Source organism: Rhinoderma darwinii, chromosome 8 (genome assembly GCF_050947455.1).
Source record: "Rhinoderma darwinii isolate aRhiDar2 chromosome 8, aRhiDar2.hap1, whole genome shotgun sequence".
In the NCBI taxonomy this organism is placed as follows: domain Eukaryota; kingdom Metazoa; phylum Chordata; class Amphibia; order Anura; family Rhinodermatidae; genus Rhinoderma; species Rhinoderma darwinii.
In genome coordinates, this window is record NC_134694.1 from 54,067,567 (window position 1) to 54,093,834 (window position 26,268).

At 41.4% G+C, this 26,268-nt stretch overlaps 1 protein-coding gene across 4 annotated transcripts in view; it reads right to left on the reverse strand.

The window, feature by feature from the left end:
• Window positions 1-26,268, reverse strand: part of LOC142659478 (relaxin receptor 1-like) — a 635,204-nt gene that overhangs the window by 281,049 nt on the left and 327,887 nt on the right. For all 4 annotated transcript variants that reach the window (XM_075835648.1, XM_075835650.1, XM_075835649.1 and 1 more), the window contains exons 4-5: window positions 25,401-25,506; window positions 9,791-9,862 (exon numbers count right to left, since the gene is read on the reverse strand). In XM_075835648.1, coding sequence (XP_075691763.1) covers window positions 9,791-9,862; window positions 25,401-25,506 — 178 coding nt within the window. The remainder of the gene's footprint in view (window positions 1-9,790; window positions 9,863-25,400; window positions 25,507-26,268) is intronic.

Consider the following 26,268-nt stretch of genomic DNA (forward strand, 5'->3'; position numbering starts at 1 on the left):
CGCGATTCCAGTATTGTTTTACTATTTATTGTTCTAATACACACTCTCACTTGTGTACTAGTAGTAACCTTCTTTTTTGCATACTATAATGGTACTAACTGTATGCCCTTTTATATATATATAAAAAACAGTTCTATGTCATTCACTGCTTACTACATAGATTTTAGTTGCACCTTCCCATTTGGAGATACAGACAGGAGTTAGATTGTGGCATGTACTGGGTATAGAACCTGTATGATCACACTACGAACACATTTATACACATACTCACAGCGTTATCCTCCAGCCTGGGGTTGTGCAGGTCGGTGTGCTGCGCCTCGTGCTGCGCCTGTGCTGTCTCCTTGGATACGCGTCCTTGGGGGCACGCAGGCGCAGTGCGGGTGTGACGACAGGAGGCGGGAACTGTGCGGCTCTAGGCAGTCTCACACGCATGCGCCAGAGACCAGATTGGCTTGGACACACCGGAACACTCTTTCCCTGATCATCAGGACCCGGACATATAATTTGGACATTTATACACACTTACCACTACCCCCTGAGGAAGCTACGATAGCGAAACGCGCGTTGGGGCGCCATTTCACCAGGCTACATTCCGTGAGCTGTCTGATCCTGTTCCATCTTCATGGGTAAGCCTGCCTTTTCACCAGGATATCTGCCATTTACAGGCAGACTGTTTGTTTGACCAAGTGCAAGAGTACATGCCGGGAGATACCTCCTCTCTTGATCTAAAATCACGGCAAGGTTTTACTGTTTTTGGAGCTGCATCATCCTAGTGTTTATTCTTATAACCTCTATTAAAGTCACTAGGCTTCTTTGGATGCCTTATTACAAATTATATGCACTTTATATCTTTGATACAATTTTTAAACGCTATGAAGATGCAGCACTAACCAAATACTTACCCAGGTCTACAGTATATACATACCAGTTGGTGTGTTCTACATAATGAACCCAGGATAAACATAACCGTTCTGTATGGCCCACTTATGGTATTTTAGATCCTTATATAATTTTTTTATCTGTATTGTATTATGTTGTGCATTCAATAAAATCTTGTATTTAATTTCATTATTTGTGGCGCTATGACTCCTTGTCCTCATTTTTTTGTTTATGACGTATTGGAGTTAGCTACGTTATACATATATTTTGGAGGTGCTTCGACATTGTGCTAGCGGCACCTAACCAGTGATTCCGACCTGTGAGTATATATTTATGGAACTAGACAAGTCTGCCCGCTCTCGCCTCTTGTGTTTGTCCTTGTGATGGAATCACTAATCCAAAATATTAGACAACACCAAGATATAAAAGGTATCACAACACAATCTACACATCACAAAACAGCAGCATTTGCGGAGGATCTACTCATAATCATGTCTGACCCGGTTACAGAAATACCAGCAGTTCTTGAAATATTTTCTAACTTTAGCACTTTGTCCAATTTTAGAATTAACGCAGATAAATCTGAAGCCTAAGGAATAAACATCTCTAACTCTACGATCCGCTTTTTAGAATCCCGCTATTCCTATCAAATGGCCTCCAAAATGTATCACGTACTTTGGTGTCAAACTGTGTAAACATTTGCCAGACCACTTCGCCCTAAACTATTCCCCTCTCCTGTCAATTACTAAATCCATTATAGAATCCTGGCTAGCTCCCTTCATCTCCTGGATGGGCAGAAAAAACTTGATTAACGGGTTAATCCTTCCCAAATTCAACTACCTATTCCAAATGTTACCTATCCATATTCCACTATCCTACTTCACGAAACTGTGCTCAATGTTGTTCCATTATATTTGGTATGGCAGGCACCCCAAAATCATTGCAGCAACACTTTCACTGCCTAAGTCCCTGGGAGGAATTGGAGTTCCTGATTTTTGGAACTATTACCATACGGCTACTATATCCAGGACTGTACACTGGTTTCAGAAACCAGAGAATAAATTATGGGTATCTATAGAAGAGCTTCTAGCTCCTGTACCTCTGAGAGCACTGTCGCTTGCAATTCGATTCAGCATAACAAACCTTGCAATTAGCAATGCTCTCACTAAGATAACAGTGAAATCACTTTCTCTCTTCAGGGACCTGCTGGTTCCCACTCCATCTCCACTGACACGTATTTCAGACTTGATAGATCTATATCGAGAGGGATAGGGAGGTCAAACTAGCAACCCTTCAGTCAGATTGTCTGATACTCTAGATGCCATTTTGGTAGATGGGACGATAGTATCTTTTCAGGAATGGTCTGAGAACCCTAACCTACAAATCTTCACCTGATACATTATATGTCACTAAAAAAGCAATTGTACCTTATCTCACAGTAGGGTCCTTAGAAAGATCCTTGACTATCTTTGAGTCTCTCCTGGGACAAGTCAAATATCCACAGAAATTTTTTCCCCAGATATATCAACTATTAATTACTAGAAATGTCCCTACTAAAAGACCTTTTGTCGTGCTCTGGGAAAAGGATCATTCAATTACTTTAACCAAAGAGGATACAAACACTCTTTACAGAAATTCCCATGGTTCATCCCAGTGTATGAAAATGCAAGAAAACGCTTACAAGATTGTGTCTAAGTGGTATACCACACTGGAACAAACACATCTTTGGTACCCTTCCATTCCAGATACATGCTGGAGATGTTTGAAAGAAATAGGATCCTACATGCATGTTTGGTGGTCAAACTCTAGGCTTCAAAGTTTCTGGGTACCTGTACTGGATCAAATAGTGGAAATTTGTGGCATCTCAAACCAAATACCCCCGGCTACCATATTCATGAATTTACCATTGGCAAAATTAAATAAACACACAAAACTCCTAGTTAAACACCTTTTATCGTGGGCCAAGCTTCTAATCCCCCCAAATTGGAGATCGACTCAAGTTCCCACGCTCTCACAATGGATAAACAATGTTGAGCGCATTTGTTATATAGAAGAAACAGTGGCACTCTCTAACCGCTCATACGGTAGATTTTCAGTGATTTGGAAACCTTGGTCAACTTTCCGTACCACAGCCCGGCTTTTGGAGGTAGCCTTGGTCACTTAATAGCCATCTTGTATATGTCCAACAGTAGGAATAGTTAGTTCTCGGGTAGTCGTATCTTTGTAACTCACACTTATATATCTCAGATAAATTTATCTTGTAAATCTCTCTCAATCTCCCCCCCCCCCCTTTTCCTTCTTTCTCATAACCTTTCTCCCTTCCCTACCCCCTTCCCCTGTTCCCTTGTAATGTTTATTTTACTTTGCATCACTCAAATTTTTACTTTCAATTTTGCATCTTAACCTAATCATTAAGTAATCTCTACATATGCAAAGTTACTTTGTAATTACTGTCAGATGACATATCTTGATGGTAACTACATCTGCTGTCTAAAACTGTTTGACATTCTGTTTCCATGATTTCATTTTGTTCAAAATAATAAAAAGAAAATTGAAAAGAAAATAACCCTTTAGAATCCAGCCAGTGATCCACCTCCACTGCTGATTGAATAAACAAAATCGTAGTTTGTGTAAGATTTTGAATTTTGCTCGATAAATAAGCGAATATTGAATATTTGCCTTGAACAATCTCCTTTTAGCCACAAGAAAGCTTAACCTGAGCTTATTTGTTGACATAGAGAAGTCAGGATAGATAGAGATCCGAGCCTCATTAAAAAACAAATCTCCCTTTTTCCTCTTTTCCCGCATAATCGCATCCCGATCCAGATCAAGCACCCGCTTATCTAGATTGGAATAGGAGCTGGTGGTCTCATTCTACACAAAAAAATTTAGAAAGAGACTCGGGTTCTGTTCCAGAATCCATTCCTGCATAAATTTTTCACAATCTCTGTTTTCCACCAATTCAGCGAATCCCGCAAATTTCAGATTGTATCTCCTAGCTCTATCCTCCATATCGGTAAGCTTATTTTGTTGGAGTTTGACATCGTGTTTAAGTTCTCTAACCTCCATTGCTAATACGGTCATAGACTCCTCCAGGATAGAAATTCTGCCCTCAGCCTCATCGATTATATTGCGAATTACCGACACATCTGACTTTATTGATAAAATATCGAGTTTTATCCCATTCAACTGAACATACAAGCCCTTCATTTTACAGTCCGTTCCTTTAACTGTACTTAGTATCTCTTGTAGTATCAGAAGGTTATCTTACCCTTGGGGTTTAGTTTGAGACCCTGGATTGGTATCTGAGGTGCGCAAAATAATAGGTGAGACCCAGTAGCATAGCTAGCAGGGTGGCAGGGGGGTGGTGGCCCCAGGCCCACTGAGATGGTGCGGCCACTGCTCCCGCTGCCATGGCCACATGACACAGGGCGGGCTGCTGACTGTTTGTGCGGGCGGCAGCCCAACTGAAACCAGACACCGCCACCCCCTCCTGCACTAATTGTACCTGTGTCTATAGGACGCAGATACAATAACATGCATAAGCATTGACGCTGATTAGCAGGGAAGAATGACTTACACCGCCAATCAGCACTTTTTAACGATGCTAGCGCTTCCGTTGTTTAAAGGTGCTGATTGGCGGGGCAAGTCATTCAGCCCTGCCAATCAGTACCTTTCAACGACGCTTGCGGCGCGATGACGTAATCGCGCCACTTCCATTGTTGAAAGGTGCTGATTGACGAGGCAAGTCATACTGCCCTTTCAATCAGCGCCTTTCAATGACGTTAGCAGTGTGCTTCCGTTGTTGAAAGGCGCTGATTTGCGGGGCAAATCATTCTGCCCTGCCAATCAGCGCCTTTTAATGACGCTTGCGTCGTTCAGCCTCAGCAGAAGTCTCATAAGAGAGCTGGTGAGCATTGACACAGGACAGCACGGGGACGGGATCAAGGTGAGTATGTAAAGTTTTTTTTCCCACTTAAAAGTGTGAGTGGCATTATCTACGGGGGGAGGTATATGTGGGACACTATCTACAAGGGGGGGTTATAAGTGGGGCACTATCTACAGGGAGCTATATGTAGAGTGCTATCTACAGGGGGGCTATATGTAGAGCGTTATCTACAGGAGGCTATATGTAGGGCACTATCTACATCTACAGAGGCCTGTATGTGGGTACTATCTACAGAGGGATCTATCGGGGGCACTATCTACAGGGAGCACAGTGTGTGTGTGGGAGACAGTGTATGGTGCTATTATAGTCAGGGACAAGTTGTATGGTGCTATTATAATCGGGGACACAATGTATTGTGCTATTATAATTAGAGGTGTGGTGTATGGCGCTATTATATTTAGGTGCGTAGTGTGTGGTACCATGAGAATTTTATGTGTGCAGAAACTTTTGAAAAGTGTGAAGCTGAAGACATCTGAGTGGAAAATTGCAGAAATGGGCTGTGGCCCAGGAGAAGTCATCATAAAGGTCTGGACCGAATGGTGAAGAAAACAGAAAAAGAACAACTAGAATTTGAGATCATCATCGGTGAGTCACTTAATGTAGATGTTTATTCTGCCTTTAATCAGTACTGTAGTCACTGTATGATCTGCAGCGAGATGATGGTTGGTATGATTTTTTTTGTGACACAGCATCTCCTTACCATTGTTCAGGTCATGCTGGGGGAAGTCGTTTTACACCGTCCTACAGGCGGCAGGGGTAGCCTGGCTGGTATATACAGGGATGATGGGGTTTATTTACAGGAATGATGGTTGGTATATACAGGGATGATGGTTGTTATATACAAGGATTATGTTTGTTATATACAGGGATGATGGGTAGTCCAGCCATCATCCCTGCATTAACCCCATCATCCCTGTGTATACCAGCCATCATGCCCTTATATCACCCCATCATCCCTATATATAACCCCCATTATCCCTGTATATAACCCTGTCATTCCTGTATATACTAGTCACCATCCCTGTTTATAACCCCCATCTTAACTGTATATACTATCCAGGCTGGTATATACAGAGATTATAGGGGTTATATACAGGAATGATGGCTCGTATATACAGGGATTATGGGGGTTATATACATGGATGATGGCTGGTATATTCAGGGATGATAGGGGTTATATACAGAGATAATGGGGGGGGATGATGACTGGTATACAATTAGAATGTGCCTCTTCAGTTGTAAACATGTGTTAGGCTGAGCCCACTGGCTTGGGACCTATACATATATGTTTTGCCCTCCCTGAGCTAAACCCCTAGCTGCGCCTCTGGTGAGACCACTTCTTCTCCTAAAGAGCTTATAGATGTATTACCTTTATCTCCTTGCTTAGGGGTTAAAGCAGGCAAAGTTTTATTTGTTCTTTTTCCAGATGACAGCGGGGAGCTAAGGAATTGATCCAAATGGGAGTTTTTCTCTTTCTGGGATTCTGGTAGACAATTCCCTGATCTGCGTTGAGAATTGCCCTTTTCGGGTTGTTTTTAGGCAGGATGTACAGGGGGTTTATCTTCACTATATATAAACTCTGCAAACTCAGGAGCAGCTCAGCAGGAATGGAGGAACTCAGCAGCAGTGGAAAAGTTCAGCAGCCGTGGGAGAACTCAGCAACAATGAAGAGACTCCGCAGGGAAGGAGGAACTCTGCAGCGATAGAAGAGCTCCACAGCAATGAAGTAGCCCAGTGGAATTCAGCAGCCATGGAGGGTATGAAGGCACACAGCGGAGGTGGAGGCACACTGGAGGTACTCGGCAGCAATGGAGGAACACAGCCACAATGGAGGAACTCTGCAGCAATAGAGGAACTCAGCAGCAGTGGAGGAGCTCAGCTACACTGGAGGAGCTCAGCAGCACTGGAGGAGCTCAGCAGCAATAGAGGAGCACTGCAGCAACAGAGTAACTCCACAGCAACAGAGGAACTCCGCAGCAAGAGAGGAACCCTGCAGCAATGGAGGAACTCCGCTGCAATGGAGGAAACCTGGCAGCAAAGGAGGAACTCAACAGCAGTGGAGGATCTCAACAGCAGCGGAGGAACCCAACAGCAATGAAGGATCCCAACAGCAATGGAGGAACCCAACAGCAATGGAGGAACCCAACAGCAATGGAGGAACCCAACAGCGATGAAGGAACACATTTGCAATGTAGGAACCTGGCAACAATGCAAAATACAAAACAAAACAGCAAACATGGAAAAACTGAATAACAATAGAGGATCTCAGCAAATGGAGGCCTCCAACGGCGATGAAAAAAAAACCTGGAGGAGCTCAGCAGCCGTGGAGGACCTCAACAACAGCAGAGTATCTCAACAGTAATGGAGGAGATCAGCAACCATAGAGGAACTCAACACCAACTCAAGAACAATGGAGGACCACAGCAGCAATAGAGGACCAAAACAGCCATAGGCAGCGGTGGAGGAGTTAAGCAGCGGTGGAGGAGCTAAGCAGCGGTGGAGGAGCTCTCCAGCGATGGAGGAGCTCGGCAGCTATGGAGCAGAGATGGAGGAACTCGGCAGCGATGGAGGGACTCCACAGCAAATCAAAGAAACCAGCAGCAATGGAGGCACTCTGCAGCAATGGAGGCACTCCACAGCAATGGAGAAGCCCATCAGCAACAGATGAGTTCAACAGCAATGGAGGAATTCTACAACACTGGAGGATTTCAGCAGCAATGGAGCCACACAATGAATGATGAATGAACGCAGTACAATGAGATTAGCATAAGAAACACTTAGGGATCTTAAGCAAACACCAAAGATAATGAGGCAGCAGGTAGATCTCAGTAGTGTCCCACTTGGCATATATCAAGCATACTCCGCCAGAGTCCCACAGCAATCTTGTCTGTGCATACTGAGTTCTGATGAACATCACCGCATACCTGCAGCAAACACCATGCTCTGAACAGGTGAGGAGGGGAGAGACGAGAGAGAGAGAGCTCACAAAACACGCCCGCTCACATGATCACCCAACCGAATGTTTTCTAGTGGGTGGAGTTTAAACACTATCATGTGTCCTATACACTGTACACAGAGAAGAGGAGAATCTGGGGTAACAGCACTGGGGTAACATATAACTCTTACCAGCAGATGCAGCACGTCTGTGTGTGCCTGTGTCTCTCACTCTCTTCTCACCCCCCCCCCACTTGCTGTAGTCCGTGTCCTCTTTGATGTATCTTGAAACGGATTTTGCTTGACAACAGGGGGTGGAAAGCAGATTACAGGAAGGGAGACGCATAGTGCCAGTAACTTCACAGAGAATTGTTATATGAATAAAACAACTAAAGTTAAAACAGTAAGTAAACGACAAAGTTTGATAAATATTAGGTATACTTTTAAGATAAGAATAAGTTTTTGAAAAGTTATTGTCCTTTTAAATCATTTGTACATATGAATACATGAAACGTTGTAACATTATTATTTTTTTTTGGGGGGGGGGGGCATCTTCCTCCCCTTCCAGCAGCTTGCAGTTCCCTTTTTCCTACCTGCATGGTCTCTGCAACTATATGTAACTATGGCTGCAACAGCCATAGCAGCTGCTATGGTGGCCAGAGGTTGAGGGGGCCCACTAGGGTGCAAGAACATTTATTTTATTTTATGCGGAATAACAAGATGGTGGCTTTCTGCGATCTAAGAGTACTATGTTGGTTCTCATTAATATACATACACAATTATTGCTACTTATGCTGCTGTTTTAGTTTCCTGTCACTAGTTTTTTGGGGGTCCCATTTCATTTTTCTATGGGGCCCTATGAATTTCTAGTTGTGCCCCTGGCTTAGAGTGATGAGCACAGTGCTAGCATCAGCTAGTACTGCAAATGTGGAAAAATAAAATGTTATTAAGTCATGCAGAAGGATGGAAAAATATCTTAAAAAAACCACGGTTGAAACACACAATTTCTGGCTGCACTACATTTATCGTTACCCAAGGAATGATTGTGATTTGTTTTATAACGTGAGATAGATGGCAGATCATAGTTAGCATGTTAATTTTGGGTTTGAAAAAGAACAGCATTGAGTATAACTCCATATATTATAAGAAGGAGAATTATATTATAAGGTATTAGAAGGAGTTATTGTGGTGTTAACAAAAGTAATGGTAAGTTTGGGCAGTGGAACAGATGGTTTTTTGCAGTAATATTTTTTTAAATATCACTTCATTTGAACTTGGCACTGGAAATAAGTTAGGCACTTGTGTTTTGGCCTATACGTCTGATCTACTGGAAGACATCAGATTGCTGTATAGAAAACTACAGCTTTAAATTACTGAATGAATAGAAGGCACTAAAACATAGAGAGAAAGTGTCAGGAACTGCAGAGGTGTTGTAGCTGTAATGTTAAATCCTCGTTGAGGATTGTTTAGCTGAGGTTCTGCCTGATTGGCTAGTATGCTGATGGGACAAGGGTAAAAGGGCCTAAATACCTTGAGCTGCAGGACGTATCAGTGAACAACTTGTCCTTCGCACCCTTCCCCCATTTTTATGTTATTTATGCACCAGTGTTTGGTGTTGTGTGGTTAGTTGTTCTTTCTTGTTTTTCATATGTTACAGCATGGCGGCATGTTAGCCCTGAAGAAGGTATTGAAGCCACATCTACGTGCTCGCTGCCAGGCAGCGTCTTGGCAGATCACAAAAAGGACAATTCAATAGTCAGGGCAGGGTTACTGATAGTTGGATTTGTTTTGCTGATTAAGCTGTGATCACCCCCATTTAACCCGAACCAATGGACTGCGAGTGTTTTATTAGGTATGGATTATCATGGTTTTAAGTGACTGCTAAAGTTATTATGGGGGGGATTACGTTTTTAGTCGATGCGGTCTACAAAAACAGGGGAGGGAAATACAGCATAAATATTTGTATATTTGGTAACCAGACTGAAGGTAAACAGAACAATCATAGAGCAATTTTCTGTGGTCACTTACAGTTTCTCCAAGTCCTGGTATAATTTAAAGCCATGATCGGGCAAAGATTTGATTTTATTGTCCTTCAGATCACTAAAGAAATACAGACAAAAATCACAAAACATATAAAACATCACGTCACTGTTCATAATGAGCTGTGGGAAGCTGAAATATCTAGTGGTGAATTGTATTTTGAAAACCCCTTACAGACAACCATTTTTGGCCTTTAGTACCAGAAGAATTTTTTCGTTATCACTTTTTTATTCTTGAGGCAGATGTATAAAGCCTTTTTTTGTTTTGAGGGATGAGTTGATCATTTTGGAGTCTATATATAATTTATTCTTCTGTCATTGTGTGATTTTTGAATACCGCTTACATTATATATAACAGGTTAACTTTATTGTACAGGTTGATATAAATGTAAAAAAGTGTATATTTTTTTATGTTTTATCACTTTTATTTAATATTTACCATACCAGGAAAAGAGACAACAAAGGAAGCCTCAATCACAACTATTACTGATTGTGGTATCTTAAGAAGTTTGGGATCCGAGCTTTCTGTTATCCAAGAAATTACCCTTTCAAATATGGTTGTCATACATGGGTTAAGGCATTTGGACGTACTGGTACATACAAATGCTACCACTAGCAATAAGGGAGAAGATACACTATGTGGACAAAAGTATTGGGACTCTTCCCTGAATCATTAAATGCAGATGTTTTATTCAGTGCCATTGCCACAGGTGTATAAAATCATCAAGTACCTAGCCATGCAGTCTGCCATTACAAACGTTTATGAAAGAATGGGTCATTCTATAGAACTCACTGAATTTGAGTGGTACCGTAATAGGATGCCACCGTTGCAACAAGTCAGCTTGTGAATTGTTTTCCCTCGTAGATATTCCATGATCAACTCTGAGTGGCATTATTGCAAAGCGGAAGCGCTTAGGAACCACAGCAACTCAATCACAAAGTGACAGACCAAATTAAGTAACAGAGCGTGGCCGCCAAGTGTTGAGGCGCTGTGAAAGTAATTAAAAGATATTTAAATGATTACATTTTGTGTAGACTCCATCTTGGATATTTGCAATCCATCGTGTAGCCTGAAAGAATCCATTTTGGAATTAAGAAGTCATGTTACATTAAAACTAATATATCCATGTCAGCATTGTCTGAAATAATTGTATGTTTTTTGCTCCTGAGCTGCATGTTTAGTCTTTCTTACTATGGAGAATATAGATAAATATTTACCCGTTTTATTATGGAAAAAAGAGCCTACTATCATTTACTGTCTGAAGAATGGTTTTTGCTTACTGTAAGGATGGGGCAGTCTGACTCTTAGCCTTGATGAACGGTTTTGTTTACTGTAAGGGAGGGGGCAGTTTGACTCTTAGCATTTATGACCTGGTATATTTTGGGAAATCATGGTTTTACATTTAAAAAGTCTTCTAAGCCTATGATTGGTTTAGGACAAACATATTGTCATTATATGCTATTGGCTAAATCAAAATCAATGTCACATTGTAAACATTGTAAACGATTGGCAGAAATCAAGCTGCTCCCTTTTTGGAAAGAGATTATTGTAATTGTTTTTGTCAATAAAGTCAGAGGAGTATATTTGTGTATACCAGCATGGTCTCTGTGTCTTCCTTCTCTCCGATATGTCAATATAACCTTTAGTTTGGATAAATTCAATGGGAGGGTATCGGTTGACATACCTATCTAAAATTTCAGTCTAATATATATTTTGAGCCATGATTGCGTCAAAAGTTTTTGGTGACGAAACCCGGGAGATTAATCGTCTGATAGCTGTCACTGGAGGTCGGGCATTGCATTAGTGAAATCAAAACCGGCCGGTAAGTGAGATGCTTATTTTTACACATACCTTTTTCACTCATTGCGGGCTGGAATTAGCTGTCATGACGTCACATCTCTCCGATGCAGTAATTTATCCAGAAGTATGAAGTATGTTAAAACTTTTTATGTGATGAATGATTGCCGATGTGTACGTTTATATTGAGTTAATGTTGAAGATGTGTAAATTTGTGTCTTGAGTTCATGGTATGGAGGATGAGAGGATTTTTGCCAGCAATGAAACTGTTAAGATAATTTTTACCAGAAGTGTAAAGTTGTGAGAAGTGAGTGAATGATCCCACCCCTTGGAATGCAGTGACATAGCGGCCGGTTGAGAGGAGAGTTTTAAAGTGACAGTGAAAATGTGCTGTTTGGACTAAGTTGGACTAAGTTGCGTAGTATTGTTATAGGTCTGTTGTAGTATTTGATATGTTATTTGGCTGTTGTGAAATCATTAAGAATTAGAGGCAAGGAAAAGGTTATCCTGTTGACCGTTTGCTCTGAGATAGTCGAGTGTTGGGGAAGCCTGACTCGGCGAGGTATTAAAGGTGTCCGGGGGTGACACAACTGTCCCAATAGGCAGACTGCGCATTCATAGCAGAGAGTCGCGAATAGGCAGACTTCTCGATTATAGCAGAGAGTCGTGGAGATCAACAACCTGCGCATTTATAGCAGAGAGTCTGGGACAGAGGAGTTGGATATTCGGAGATAATATTCGGCGGTTAAGTCCTGATAATGGGGAACTCAGGGGGCAGACAGCCAAAATAAATTGTGACAAATAGGGTAAGCAAGAAGCTATAACAAACTGTGAAGAGGGAAAAAAATGCTTAAGAAGGCTGGCATGCCGGAAGATGGTTGTTTGCATGTGATAAATGGTTGTTTGTGGAGAGATGAACAAGGTATGGTAGATGACCAGGAGTTAACTGAGGTAAAAAGGAAAGCAGAAAAGTGGTTTAAAGTGGCAGAGTAAGTGAACAAGTAAGTTGGTGTGAGAGGTATGTGAATACAGGCGTCGATTTTGCAGTGACTGATGTGGATTATGACGGGTAATGTGTGTAATGTGAACATGTGTGTTGTAATATGTTTGTAGTGTGGAGTCTGAGGAGCAGACTAATGAAAAACATGGACTGAGGAGGAATTGAGCAGAACTAATTGAATTATTAGTTATTTTAGAGCATGTAAAAAAAAAAAAAATTGCCACACCACACTAAATTTAAGTACAAGGTGTAAATGTTTCTGGCTGTTTGGTGTGCCTTGTTTGTGGGGTTATATAATTAGAGTTAACTGTGTAAGGTCTAGGTTTTAGAGTTATAAATGCAGTCGGGAGTTTTAATTTCTTCCAGCAAAGCATGGGTCTGAAGGAGGAAGGAGGTTGTGACCTCCTTCCCGTGTTTATACCTCTCTCCTCTGTGAAAAGGAATGTGTCTTATCTTTACGCATGCGCTGCCGTGCCCGATTACGCTGAGAGAGTCAAATATTACAAACAAGCTTAGTCTGTTTGAACAAAAGATAAAAGTTACAAAATGTAGACTGCTGGAATGTGTGGCGGTATGAAGTCTCCCTCTTTGCATATATGATATCCAAAAGAGATCAGCAGCACATCACAGTCCCAGAGAGCATCCACAGGCGGGCATTTAAACAGGAAAAAACTAATTCAATCAGTGCAGGCAGTGTCGAGTCATAGCCAATCCAACTCCAAAGTAGATACAAGAAGGTAGAAAAACCGCAGCATCCAAGCTTGAAAACACCCTCACTGGGGTCGAAGCGTCGCTTTTTATGGTGAAATAAAGACACCTCTTTTTGATACCTGGATAACTTGTGTGCTGCGGTTTTTCTACCTTCTTGCATATATGATATGTTATGATATAATCTGATGTAATGTTTTGAAGAAAATTCAAATTAATTAAAATGCAGATATTGTGAGACACGGGTCTTGAAAATTTCTGTACTTGTGCGGACCCCTACTGTTCCCTACACCCACACTTTGTTTGATCAGATCCCACACACAGTTTATTGGTTCGCAGTAATTGACTTAGCAGATATATTATTCTATGTTTTACTAGATGAAGAATTACAGTTGTTATTTTTGTTTTTAAACATGCAGGCAAGCAATACAGTATGCTGCAGTATTGCAAGGCTGGACCCTAGCCACTGCCGGAACCCAGTTGTTGCAGTATGTTAGTGACGTACTTCTGGCCTGTGAGTCAGAATAAGACCGCCTAAATGTAATTTTGAAAACGTATATGTTGTTTTTGGCAGCAAGCGGATGTGAGGTATGTACACATAGAATGCTAATTTTGTCAGGAGAAAGTCACTGTTCTAGGCCATTGTATATTACAGGGGGCCAAACAAGTGAGTGCCCAACCTTATTATGTTGGGATATTCAATTTTGAACCCTGTACAATACTTCCACAGGTTCCAAAAATTGGGGACTAGTGATGAGACACATCACAATTTTGGTTTGAATTTGTTTTGAATTAATGAACTTAGAGCTAGGAGGTCTACAAAATGTGTATAAGACCCCAATAAGTAACTCAGATTAAATGTGTATGAGAGTAACCCAGGTTCCTGATCCTTCCAGAATGGCAAATATGGCACGGGGTATGCTGTTCTGTGGTCACTCAACATGAGGTATTGTGTAGTAGACGACTCCCCTCCAGCAAATCTGCACAGGAGGCCGAGCTGACGTAACTCACAGATGTCTTTACAGATTTAGATGGAATGGAGGTCAAAAGCATTGTTGGTTTTATGCCAGACTTTAGTAAAATATTTTCTTTGGTTTGTGATATTAATCAGGCCACTATAGGACCTGTTAGGGTGGGATTCTCAAGTGTTCTGGATTATCAGATGAGTGTGGAGAAGTATATAATATTTAATTTTTATTTTTGAGAATAAATAAGAGTCCACCTTTGAACAATAGTTCATCTATATCATATGCAGTATGTACAAGACAGGATGCATGACTGTCATGATGCAAGAGGTATATAATCCAGAGACCACTCACACCTTCTTGTTCTGTTGAAGAAGCAGAGCTGGAGGTACTCGCTGAGGCTTGTAACCTGGCAAAAGCTAAGCCGGCCAACATTTACACTGACTATACGTTCGCTTTTGGCATCGCCTACGATGTTGGGTAGTAGGAACTTTGTTGGATCATTGGGTAAGCCAATTGAGAGAGCAAGAGATGACACACCAGGCAAGGACAGAAGTGTCCAACTGGGAGCAAAAGGTGTGAGAACCAGATTCTGATGGAATGTGGACAGATAAGGAAGGTAATTTGGTAGCACCCAAGGCACTCTTGATGGCAGTATTGATGGTACGTGGCTTCACATATGCCTCCAAGACTGCAAGGATCAGTTTGGTAAGATCTAATTGATATGTCCCAGGTTGTAACACCTGTTGCTGCTAAATTCTTTTAGAGCTGTTTGATTTGCCTGCAGAACAGTCCTGGAAGACCAGTGCCAACCTTATCAGCATATCCGCCTCCCACGGAGAGACCTTGAGAGACCTTCCCAGGTAATACAAATCAGAGTAGGAAAAAAAAGGTGGTTTGAGACATTTCTCAGATAAAATATATAATATCTGGGGAAATTTCTGTGGGTAGGAGCTGTTACAGGTAATTAGCTCAGATCCAGGTACAAATCCCACTGTAAAGTGTTACACTAAGTGCAAAATAAAATGTACCCAGTAGCTACACAATTTTTAGGTGCCCTGACCAGTGGGACAGAGAAGTTTTTCTTATATACAGGTGTTTGTTTGATTTCATTTAAAGAGGCTCTGTCACCACATTATAAGTGCCCTATCTTGTACATAATGTGATCGGCGCTGTAATGTAGATTACAGCAGTGTTTTTTATTTAGAAAAACGATAATTTTTGACTGAGTTATGACCTATATTAGCTTTATGCTAATGAGTTTCTCAATGGACAACTGGGCGTGTTTTACTATATGACCAAGTGGGCGTTGTACAGAGGAGTGTATGACGCTGACCAATCAGCGTCATACACTTCTCTCCATTCATTTACCTCCAGCCAGGACGTGATGTGTATTCATTCTCCTGACCACTTCTGTAGAGTCTCTGTGATTTACAGCACAGAACAGCGAGATCTCGCTGTGAATGACAGTTTACGGCGTAATCTCGCAAGACTACGCCTGCTATGCTGTAAATCACAGAGACGCTACAGAAGTGGTCAGGATTCTGAATACACATCACGTCCTGGCTGGAGGTAATGTATATTCATTATCAGTACACTGCAGTAATGTTAGTGTGTGTGTATGAGGCTGCACAAAGCGATATAGCAATATAGCTATTTGCAGTGTAAATTAATGGAGAGAAGTGTATGACGCTGATTGGTCAGCGTCATACACTCCTCTGTACAATGTACACTTGGTCATATAGTAAAACACGCCCAGTTGTCCATTGAGAAACTCATTAGCATAAATCTAATATAGGTCGTAACTCAGTCAAAAAATATAGTTTTTCTAAATAAAAAACACTTCTGCAATCTACATTACAGCGCCAATCACATCATGTACAATATAGGCCACTTATAATGTGGTGATAGAGCCTCTTTAAGGGCATGTCACTGTTATTGGATGTACTCAGAACAATTTTTATAGAGTATGCAAATGATGTTATCACCAGATGAGCATTTATTTTATCAATTAACAAAGGTTGGGTCCCCAGCAAGTGCCAATAAACATGAACTAAAAGACTTATCAAACTTATGAACTCCATTAGTGAAAAGCGGCAGGCGCAGCCTCAGCCAATACAACATGCTTGTCATGAACTGAAGGTAGTGTCTTAATTCTAAGCAGCCGTGCAGACAAGCAACTTTTCGGAGGAAGAGGATTTAGATATGGAGGGTTTGTGGCAGTCATAATAAAACTCCACTAATCCGCCCATGGGTGAATTTACCCCAGGCTCACAGAATGAGGTGCTGTGTACAGCCCGGTGACGTACACTAACAAGCTACGGAGTCTGACAGATGAGAAGGACCAAACCAAGTCCTGCTGACATCAACAATCGTCTAGGCAAAGTAAAGGCCAAAGACCTGAGTGAACCAGTCACCAGCATCCAAGTGTTTACAGCAGAAGATAAGTAAGTGACCAGGAGGTGGATAATAGTAAATCCCTCACTGAAAACTACCGTACATTTTGACTCCACAACCCTAAGGGTGATGGTCAGTGAAGTGCAAAAGACAGAAGAGGAGGATGGTGATGTACAGGACTTGTCAACGCACTGATGGGACCCAAACCTGAGGGGAAATACTGAGGTTGGTGATAGCATTATTTTATTAGTTGAGGCCCTATTGTTTATATTGCTTGAGGTTTATAATTATAATGTATGTAAATATGCCATAGTACTGCAAATTACAATCTAAGGTATTTTATTATGTTACCTGGGTATTTTTAGGTTTGAGACAGATTCTGCGCATGATCTGTTATATCCGCAGTGGTAAAAGTCTCATTAGGACAGTGCAACACAATTATTGTGACCAATACATGTGCCGTGGCAGGACAAGTTTAGTTTATCGCTAACATTAGTATGTTTAACAGTAAAGAATGCACAAAATATAGAGAAATTAGCTGACAGATTTGACAATGTTACAGATTATGTTTTTGATGCTTTGAATGTAACCTCTGCATTTACTAGGCAATTAAGATTAGTAGCTAACCAACATACCATAGTGCTAGATTATTTGACAGCCTCTCAAGGGGACATGTGCCAAGTAATTGGCCCAGCATGTTGCCATTATAAAGACCTTTTTGGCATTATGCAGGTCAAGTAAGACATAGATGAAGCTAAGCAAGTAAAGGAGAGTTCTGGAAAGTTAATTCCAAAGATGATTGACTGGCCAGATTGGTTGTCATGACTCAATCCCTATAACTGGTTTATAGGTATTGGGGGGATTGATAATGGATTTGCTTCAGAGTCTCCTGCAGGTTGTTTTATTATGTATTGCATTATAATTGCTCCTGCACCTCATATTCTGAGGCCTGCAAAAATGTTTGCAATACTTCGCTTAGAAGGCTAAAATGATTACCCACGATCCTAGATCTTTTGATCGGGAGTACCCTATGAGTGAACTGGATATGGGGGAGGAATTTTGTTGACATGCCCAGGGGATGAGGTGAAAAGGTTAGGTAAGCCCTCCTTTAACCCCCTTCCCGCCCTCGCCATTTTTCAGATTTTCATTTTCGTTTTTTCCTCCCCACCTTCCAAAAGCTATAACTTTTTTATTTTTCCGTCAATATAGTCCTATGCGGGCTTGATTTTTGCGGGACGAGTTGTATTTTTCGTAGCATCATTTATTGTGCCATATAATGTACTAAGAAACAGGAAAAAAATATTTGTGGTGTAGAAAATGAGAAAAACACACGATTCCTCCATTGTTTTTTGCGCTTAGTTTTTACAGAATTCACTGTGCAATTAAAACAACATGTTAACTTTATTCTGTGGGTCAATACGATTATGGTGATACCAAATATATATCATTTTTTCTATATTTTAATACTTTTACAAGTAAAAATCTAAGTGTAACAAAATAAAATTTATTTTGTGTCGCCAAATTCTGAGAGCCATAACTTTTTTACTTTTCCATCGATTAAGTCGTATGAGGGCTTATTTTTTGCGGGATAATCTGTAGTTTTCAATTATACCATTTTGGGGTACATGTGACGTTTTGATAATTTTTTTGTGGGAGATGAGGTGATCAAGAAAGAGCAATTCTGGCATTTACATTTTTTACGGCGTACACCGTGCGGGTTAAATAATGATATATTGTAATAGTTCAGACTTTTACGGATTCAGCAATACCAATTATGTTTATTTATTTATTTTTTTACTATGCTCTAGGGGGAAAAATGGGAAAAGGTTTTTTTTTTTAACCTTACATTTTTTTTTTTTACTTAAAAAACCCCCTTTATTTTACTAATTTTTACTTTTTTTTATTAGTCCCTGTATATATAGTGTTTATGTATGTATATATATATATATATATATATATATATATATATATACACACACACATATAATGTGTGTGTGTATGTATAATACCTATAATGTATCATGTGCCAGGGCTGTAGCAACACAGCCCTGGTCATGAATACAGTTGTAAACAAAGCAGGAAAATTAGCATTGCCCTGCTTTGTTTGGAAACCATGGAGACAGGGGATAGTTGTACCCTGTCTCCATTTCAAGTCTCCCGCGCGCACAGACGGTCTCGTGCGGGCGCTCATGAGTCGACTGGTGATACATTATCACCATGCCGACCCATGCTAACCGGGGGCGAGCGCCACTATCCCCCGCTGCGAGCATACCGGCAGGGTTAAATAGCCCTGCGTCGGTACGCTCAGAAGCTGAAGCTAGCTGAAGGTGAGCTCACCACCAGCTGGGACCTGCCTGCCTGCCTTCCACACCACCATGAATCGGCTCACCTCTCCTGTCCTGTCTCTCTCCTCCAACGACCTGCTGCTGTCTCCTGCTATGGCTCCTGCCACCAACGAGTCACTCTAAGTATCAAGTGTAGCAATAGCTACACTTAACCCTGTCTCTCCCTGTCTCCTGCTGCTGTAATCCTTGCTTCCCTGAGTCCCTGTGTTAACCCTTTTTGTCCCTGAAGTCCCCTGAGTTAACCCCTTGCTCCCCCTGAGTACTGTCCCTACTCTCCCTGAGTAAGTTAATCTTTGCTTCCCTGAGTCCCTGTGTTAACCCTGAGTTAACCCCTTGCTCTCCCTGAGTACTGTCCCTACTCTCCCTGAGTACGTTAACCCTTGCTTCCCTGAGTCCCTGTGTTAACCCTGAGTTAACCCCTTGCTCTCCCTGAGTACTGTCCCTACTCTCCCTGAGTAAGTTAACCCCTGTTTCCCTGAGTTAACCCCTACTCTCCCTGAGTACTGTCACTAAGTTAACCCTTGCTTCCCTGAGTAACCCTTGGTGCCCCTGACCTGAGTTAACCCCTTGCTGAACCCTGTTTACCTTTGCTGCCCTAAGTACCCTGCAGTGACCCTTGACCTGCACATCCCCAGGTACACAGAAACCCATTCCCCTTGTTCCTCCTTATCCCATATTAAACCTTAGTGTATAGGGAATGTTATATTAGGAGGGCGTGGGACAGAGAAAGTGAGCGTGTGAGAATTACAAGTAACTTATGTGTATTGTGTTGGAACGTAACTGTATTCCTATGTATGTTTAGGTAAGTGGGTGGCGGTATAATTAGGATTGTGATACCGTGTTTATACTATACTGTGATTAGTTACTGGATTTTATAGATGAGTTATTACTGTATGTTAATAAATATTACCTTTATTTACTATACGGTCTTATTCCCCTGAGTAGCCGCTAAACCAATTAGATCAACGTTCGTATAAGGAAAAGGTAGGGGAACTAGGCATAACCCTAGTGACCCTGATTATAAAGGCGGTAGTAATAGTGGGTGCCACTAACCAGTGAACCCCGCTATTACCCCATTCCCCTTTAACAGTCCCCCTAGGGGACTTCAACCAGCGATCGTTAGATCGCTTGCACTATATACTGCAATACTAATGTATTGTGGTATATCGTGATTCTGACAGACTTCTATTAAAGGCCGAGTGTCGCAATTTATTTTTTTTTATATCAATTTGCTTTTAGTGTTTTATTTAAAAAACAATTATTTATTTGTGTGTTTGTGTTTTACTTTTTCTTATTTTTTCACTTTTTCTTGTCCATGGGGGCTGCCATTTTTTTTTTCCATCTCTGTATGTGTCGATTAACGACACATACAGACATGGAATACGGCACATACAGTCCCATAGTGAATGCGAACGGGGCCCGTTCCATCCACTATGCAGTACGCCGTGTGTGTGGGAACGGCGCATGCGCCGCTCCCACACAGTCCTAATTGAAGGTCTTCGACCGAGCGACGTCCGGCGCCATTTTCTTGTGGACCTGAAGCCGCGGCCGGACAGTAAGATTACTACTTCCGGTCGCGGCTTCCGGACTTGTGCACTTGGAGCGGAGGGCGCAGACGGACCGGACGGACCGGAGGGAGCGGCGGCGACAGGAGCAGGTAAGTTAGGTCTGTGTATGTACGTATTTTACTGTGCGTTTTCTACTGTATGTTAACCTACTACACTGTGTGTTAGCTAAAAAAAATGGCGACACACAGGGTAGGAGGTTTGACCGTTCAATCCACTCCTTTCTCCTGGCACTAGCCAGGATAAAGGAGGGGGATTCTGTGAGCTCACTAGAGCGAGTGTGTATTCTCAAATTTTGCAGCATAAAGCAATGTTGTTGCTTTACCACATGCCAATGCTGCAATTTTGGGAATTGCTCCATCTAGTGACCAGCACTGGGAAATGTTATAAATTAGAATCTAATTTATAATATTTCCTGACTCGTGAAAAAAATTTAAAAAATTAGAACAATGTTTAATCACTTATACACTAACTGTTTAACTAAAAAAAAATTAGCCCTCCTTTAAGAACCTGGCTTGGATACAAAATGTCTTCAAATAAACAAAAAGGTAGGAAATGTGAAAGTGATTAACCCCTTCCAACCGCAGCCATTTTTTGAATTTTCACTTTTGTTTTTTCCTCCCCACCTTCCAAAAGCAGTAACCTTTCAATCAATATTGCCTTATGAGGGCTTGTTTTTTGCGGGAGGAGTTGTAGATTTTCACAGTACCATTTATTGTAACATATAATGTTGTGGCAAACTAGAAAAACAAATATTTGTGGGGTGGAATAGAAAAAAAACAGCAATTCATCAACATTTTAGGTGGTTTTGTTTTTACGGCGTTCACTGTGTGGTAAAAACAGGATGTTAACTTTATTCTGCGTGCCAATATGATTACAGGGATACCAATTTATATATAGTTTTTTATGTTTTACTACTTTTACAAGGAAAAAACTGATTGTTAAAAATAAAATTAGAGTTTTGCCGCCACGTTCTGGGAGCCATAACTTTTTTATTTTTCCGTCAATTTAGCAGTAAGAGGGTTTATTTTTTTGCGAGGCGAGCTGTAGTTCTATTGGTACCATTATGGCATACATGAGACTTTTTGATCACTTTTTATTTCATTTTGTTAGGGGAGAGGAACAGACCACAAAACAGCAATTCTGACGGTTTTCATTTTTTATATTTTATGGCGTTCACCATGCGGACTAAATAATGATATATTGTAATAGTTTAGACTTTTACGCACGTGTCAATACCAGTTATGTTAAAAAAAAAATTACATTGTGCTTGAGAGAAAATAGGAAACGTTTTTATTTTTAACTTTTAGTTATTTTTTTTTATTTATTAAAAAAACCTTTATTTGATTGTTTTTTTACTCGTCCCCCTAGGGGACTTGAACCAGCGATTTAGCTGGATATCTTGCACAATACTAATGTATTGCAGTATATTGTGATACTAACAGTGTCTTATGAAGCCCTGCTGGAGGCAAGGCTTCATGGGAGTACAAAGATGGCGGATCCAAGGGCCTCCAACCAATGGCACCCCCCCCGATCGCGCCGCAGGGGTTGCACTGCTGCTTTTAGTTATTTAAATGCCACAATTGCTATTGACCACAGAATTTAATGGGTTAAAAAAATCTGGATTCCGTTTGGAATTCTGAGGCAGATTTTGCTTTGCCTGCACGCCGTTTTTCGCTGTATTTTTCGCCCGCGGCCATTGAGCGCCGTTGGCAAAAAACGCAGCAATAAATGCTTTCTCTGCCTTCCATTGATGTCAATGGGAGGTCAGAGACGTAAACGTCCGAAGATAGGGCATGTCGCTTCTTTTTTCCGCGAGACGGAAAAAAACGCCTCTGCCTCCCATTGAAATCAATGGGACGCATTTTTGGCCGTTTTTTGGCGCGTTTTTCAACGTGGTTTCCGCGTCAAAAAACATGTAAAAAAAACTCTGTGAGTCTTTTTTGCTTTGGAGAATATAGATAAATATTTACCTGTTTTATTATGGGAAAAATAGCCTACTATCTTTTACTTCACCGCTTCATACCACTAAACCACCCGTTATACTCTGGAAATATTCGTGTATATATTCTTCACTATTTTTAACTATTTCGAATAAAACTTGGAAGAAGTTTCCTGTTTTAACAGACACACAAAAATCAGCGCTGGATCAATTTTTTTTACCTTTCTGTCTATGTTATTCGTGTGCCGACACGAGGACCCGGGCGCTGTCAGCAAATCATTCCCGTGATAAGGTGAGCTGGAGGAATACTCCTATTTCTTTATTCTAGTACTATCTTTTACTGTCTGAAGAATGGTTTTGTTTACTGTAAGGCCCCATGCACACGGACGTAAAAACGCCCGTAATCACGGGTAATTACGGGCCCATAGACTTCTATCAGCCACGGGTACCTCCCCGTATGCTTACGGGAAGGTGCCCAGGCCGTTGAAAAATATAGAACATGTCCTATTTCAGGCCGTAATTACGGCACGGGAAAGCCCATAGAAGGTGACTACGTGTAATTACGTGAGCGTTGCTAGGCGACGTCAGTGGATAGTCACTGTCCAGGGTGCTGAAAGAGTTAAACGATCGGCAGTAACTCTTTCAGCACCCTGGACAGAAACTACTGATCACAATATAGATCAACCTGTAAAAAAGAAAGGACGTTCATACTTACCCAGAACTCCCTGCTTCTTCCTCCAGTCCGGCCTCCCGGGATGACGTTTCAGCCCATGTGACCGCTGCAGCCAATCACAGGCCAATCACAGGCTGCAGCGGTCACATGGACTGCCGCGTCATCCAGGGAGGTCGGGCTGGATGTCAAGTGAGGGACGCGTCACCAAGGCAACGGCCGGGTAAATATGAATTTATTTTACTTTTTCTGCGGAAAGGGCTGTCCCTTCTCTCTATCCTGCACTGATAGAGAGAAGGGCTGCCAATTACTGCAGTGTAAATACGGGTGGAATACTGGTGACACTGGACCCGTATTTACGGGCACAGGTCCGTAAATACTGGTGCAATACGGGTCGAATACGTGTGACCAAGGACCCATATTTACGCCAGTATTTACTGGAGGAAATAAATACGTTCGTGTGCATGAGGCCTAAGTGTGGGGGCAGTCTGACTTTTGGGATTTTTTTGCAGGCTGAAAATTCTGCCTCAAAATTTCATCTGGAATTTTGAGGCAGATTTCGATTTGAATGCATGCCGTTTGCCGCGTTTTTCACTGCCTTTTTAAAAAACTCTGTGAAAAACGCCACAGAAAATGCTTTCTCTATCTCCCATTGATGTCAATGGAAGGTCAGAGACGTAAACGCCCGAAGAAAGGGCATGTTGCTTCTTTTCAATGATTTCAATGGGAGACAGTTTTTTTTGGCGCATTTTCCAACGCGGTTTCTGCATCAAAAACGTGTAAAAAAAACTCTGTATGAACAGGGATTTAGCCTTGATGAACGGTTTTGTTTACTGTGAGGGAGGGGGCACTTTGACTCTTAGTATTTATGACGTAGTATATTTTGGAAAATCATGGTCTTCTAAGACTATGATTGGTTCAGGACAAACATACTGTCATTGTATGCTATTGGCTAAATAAAAATCAACGACACATTGTAAACATTGCAAATGATTAGCTAAAATCAAGCTACTCCCTTTTTGAAAGATATTATTGTAATTGCTTTAGTCAATAAAGTCAGAGGAGGACATTTGTATATACAAGCATAGTCTCTGTGTCTTATTTCTCTGTGATATATCGCTATAACCTATGATTTGGATCTAGATAAATTCACTGGGAGGATACCAGTTGACATACCTATCTAAAATTTCAGTCTAATATATATTTTGGGCCATGATTGCATCAACAGGCGCATGGTGCATAAAAGTCGCCAATCCTCTCCTGACTTAATAACTGCAAGCCTCCTCTGGCATTAACATCAGCACAAAAGCTGTGCGCTGGGTGTTTCATGGCATGGTTTCCCATGGCCGATCAACTGCATGCAAGCCTTACATCACCAAGAACAATGTCAAGCGTCGGATTAAGTGGTGTAAAGCACGCCACCACTGGCATCTGTAGCTGAAATGTGTTTTGTAGAGTGACAAATCACGCTTCTCTGGCAGTCCGATAGGCGAATATAGGTTTGGGAAATTGCAGGAGAACGTTACCTGCCTGACTGCATTGTGCCAACTGTACAGTTTTGTGAAGGAGAGATAATGCCATGGCATTGTTTTTCAAGGGTTGGTCAAGGCCCCTTAGTTCCAATGAAAATAAATCTTAATGCTTCAGCATGCCAAGACAATTTGGACAATTATATGCTTAGAACTTTGTGGGAACTGTTTAGAGAAGGCCATTTTCTGTTCCAGCATGACTGTGCCCCAGTTCACATAGCAAGGTCCATAAAGACATGGTTGGGTGAGTTTGGTGTGGAAGAATCTGACTGGCCCACACAGAGCCTTGACCTCAACCCATCAAACACCTTTGGGATGAACTAGAATGCAGATTGCGAGACAGGTCCTCTCATCCAACATCAGTATCTGACCTCAGAAATTCTCTTCTGGAATAATGGTCAAAATTTCCCACAATACACACATCTTACAAATACAAGTCTTGTAGAAAGCCTTCCCAGAAGAGTGGAAGCTATTTTAGCTGAAAAAGGGGGACCGACTCCGTATTAATACCTATGAATTTAGAATGGGATGTCATAAAAGCTCCTGTAGGTGTAATATGTAGGTGTCCCAATACTTTTATGAAAATAGTGTATGTTACACAACTATACAACATGCAGTGCGGGTTAGATATCAGCAACAATGGTAAAGGGAACATTTGATTCACTTCACTTTGTACTTACAGAGCTGTCACATTAGCAGACAAAGGAGGGACAAACTGTAAATCCTGACTTGAGCAGTTTACTATTCGCTTCTTACATTCGCAGTTCTCAGGGTAAATATCCAGCTCTATAAGAATAGGGATAGAGTAAAAGATTCAAACAAACTTGCCATGGTAACACACAGTAATTACTTAGCTATTGCCCTTTACTATAGGGAGCCGCAAGGGCAGACTTATAATGACCTTGACCATCTGCAATAATGGACATTGGCCCCTTACCAACCACAATAGAGCACCAAAGGTATGAACTGAGAGTGGTCTGGGCCAGTGGACCATTACAAAACATACTTATATATATATATATATATATATATATATACACTAGAGCTGTTTTAAAACAATGCATTTATCAATTTTTTTTGTTGTTGCACTCTCAATTTGTCACAATATACAATGCTATGGTTACGGCCCACAAACTGATCAGTCCAAGTGGCAGTTTTTAGAGCATCCGGGGCACATTTCATATTCAGTGATGCATTCTGAGGGTATGTTCACACGCACTGTTTTCAGACGTAATTCGGGCGTTTTACGCCTCGAATTACGCCTGAAAAAACAGCTCCATTACGCCCACAAACATCTGCCCATTGCTTTCAATGGGTTTTACGATGTTCTGTTCCCACGAGGTGTAATTTTACGCTTCGCTGTCAAAAGACGGCGCGTAAAAAGACGCCCGTGTCAATGAAGTAGATGTCACTTCTTGGAACGTTTTTGGAGCCGTTTTTCATTGACTCCATTGAAAAACAGCTCCAATAATGTCCTTAAAATACGCCGCGAAAAACGCGAGTAGTTACAAAAACGTCTGAAAATCAGGAGCTGTTTTCAGGCGAAAA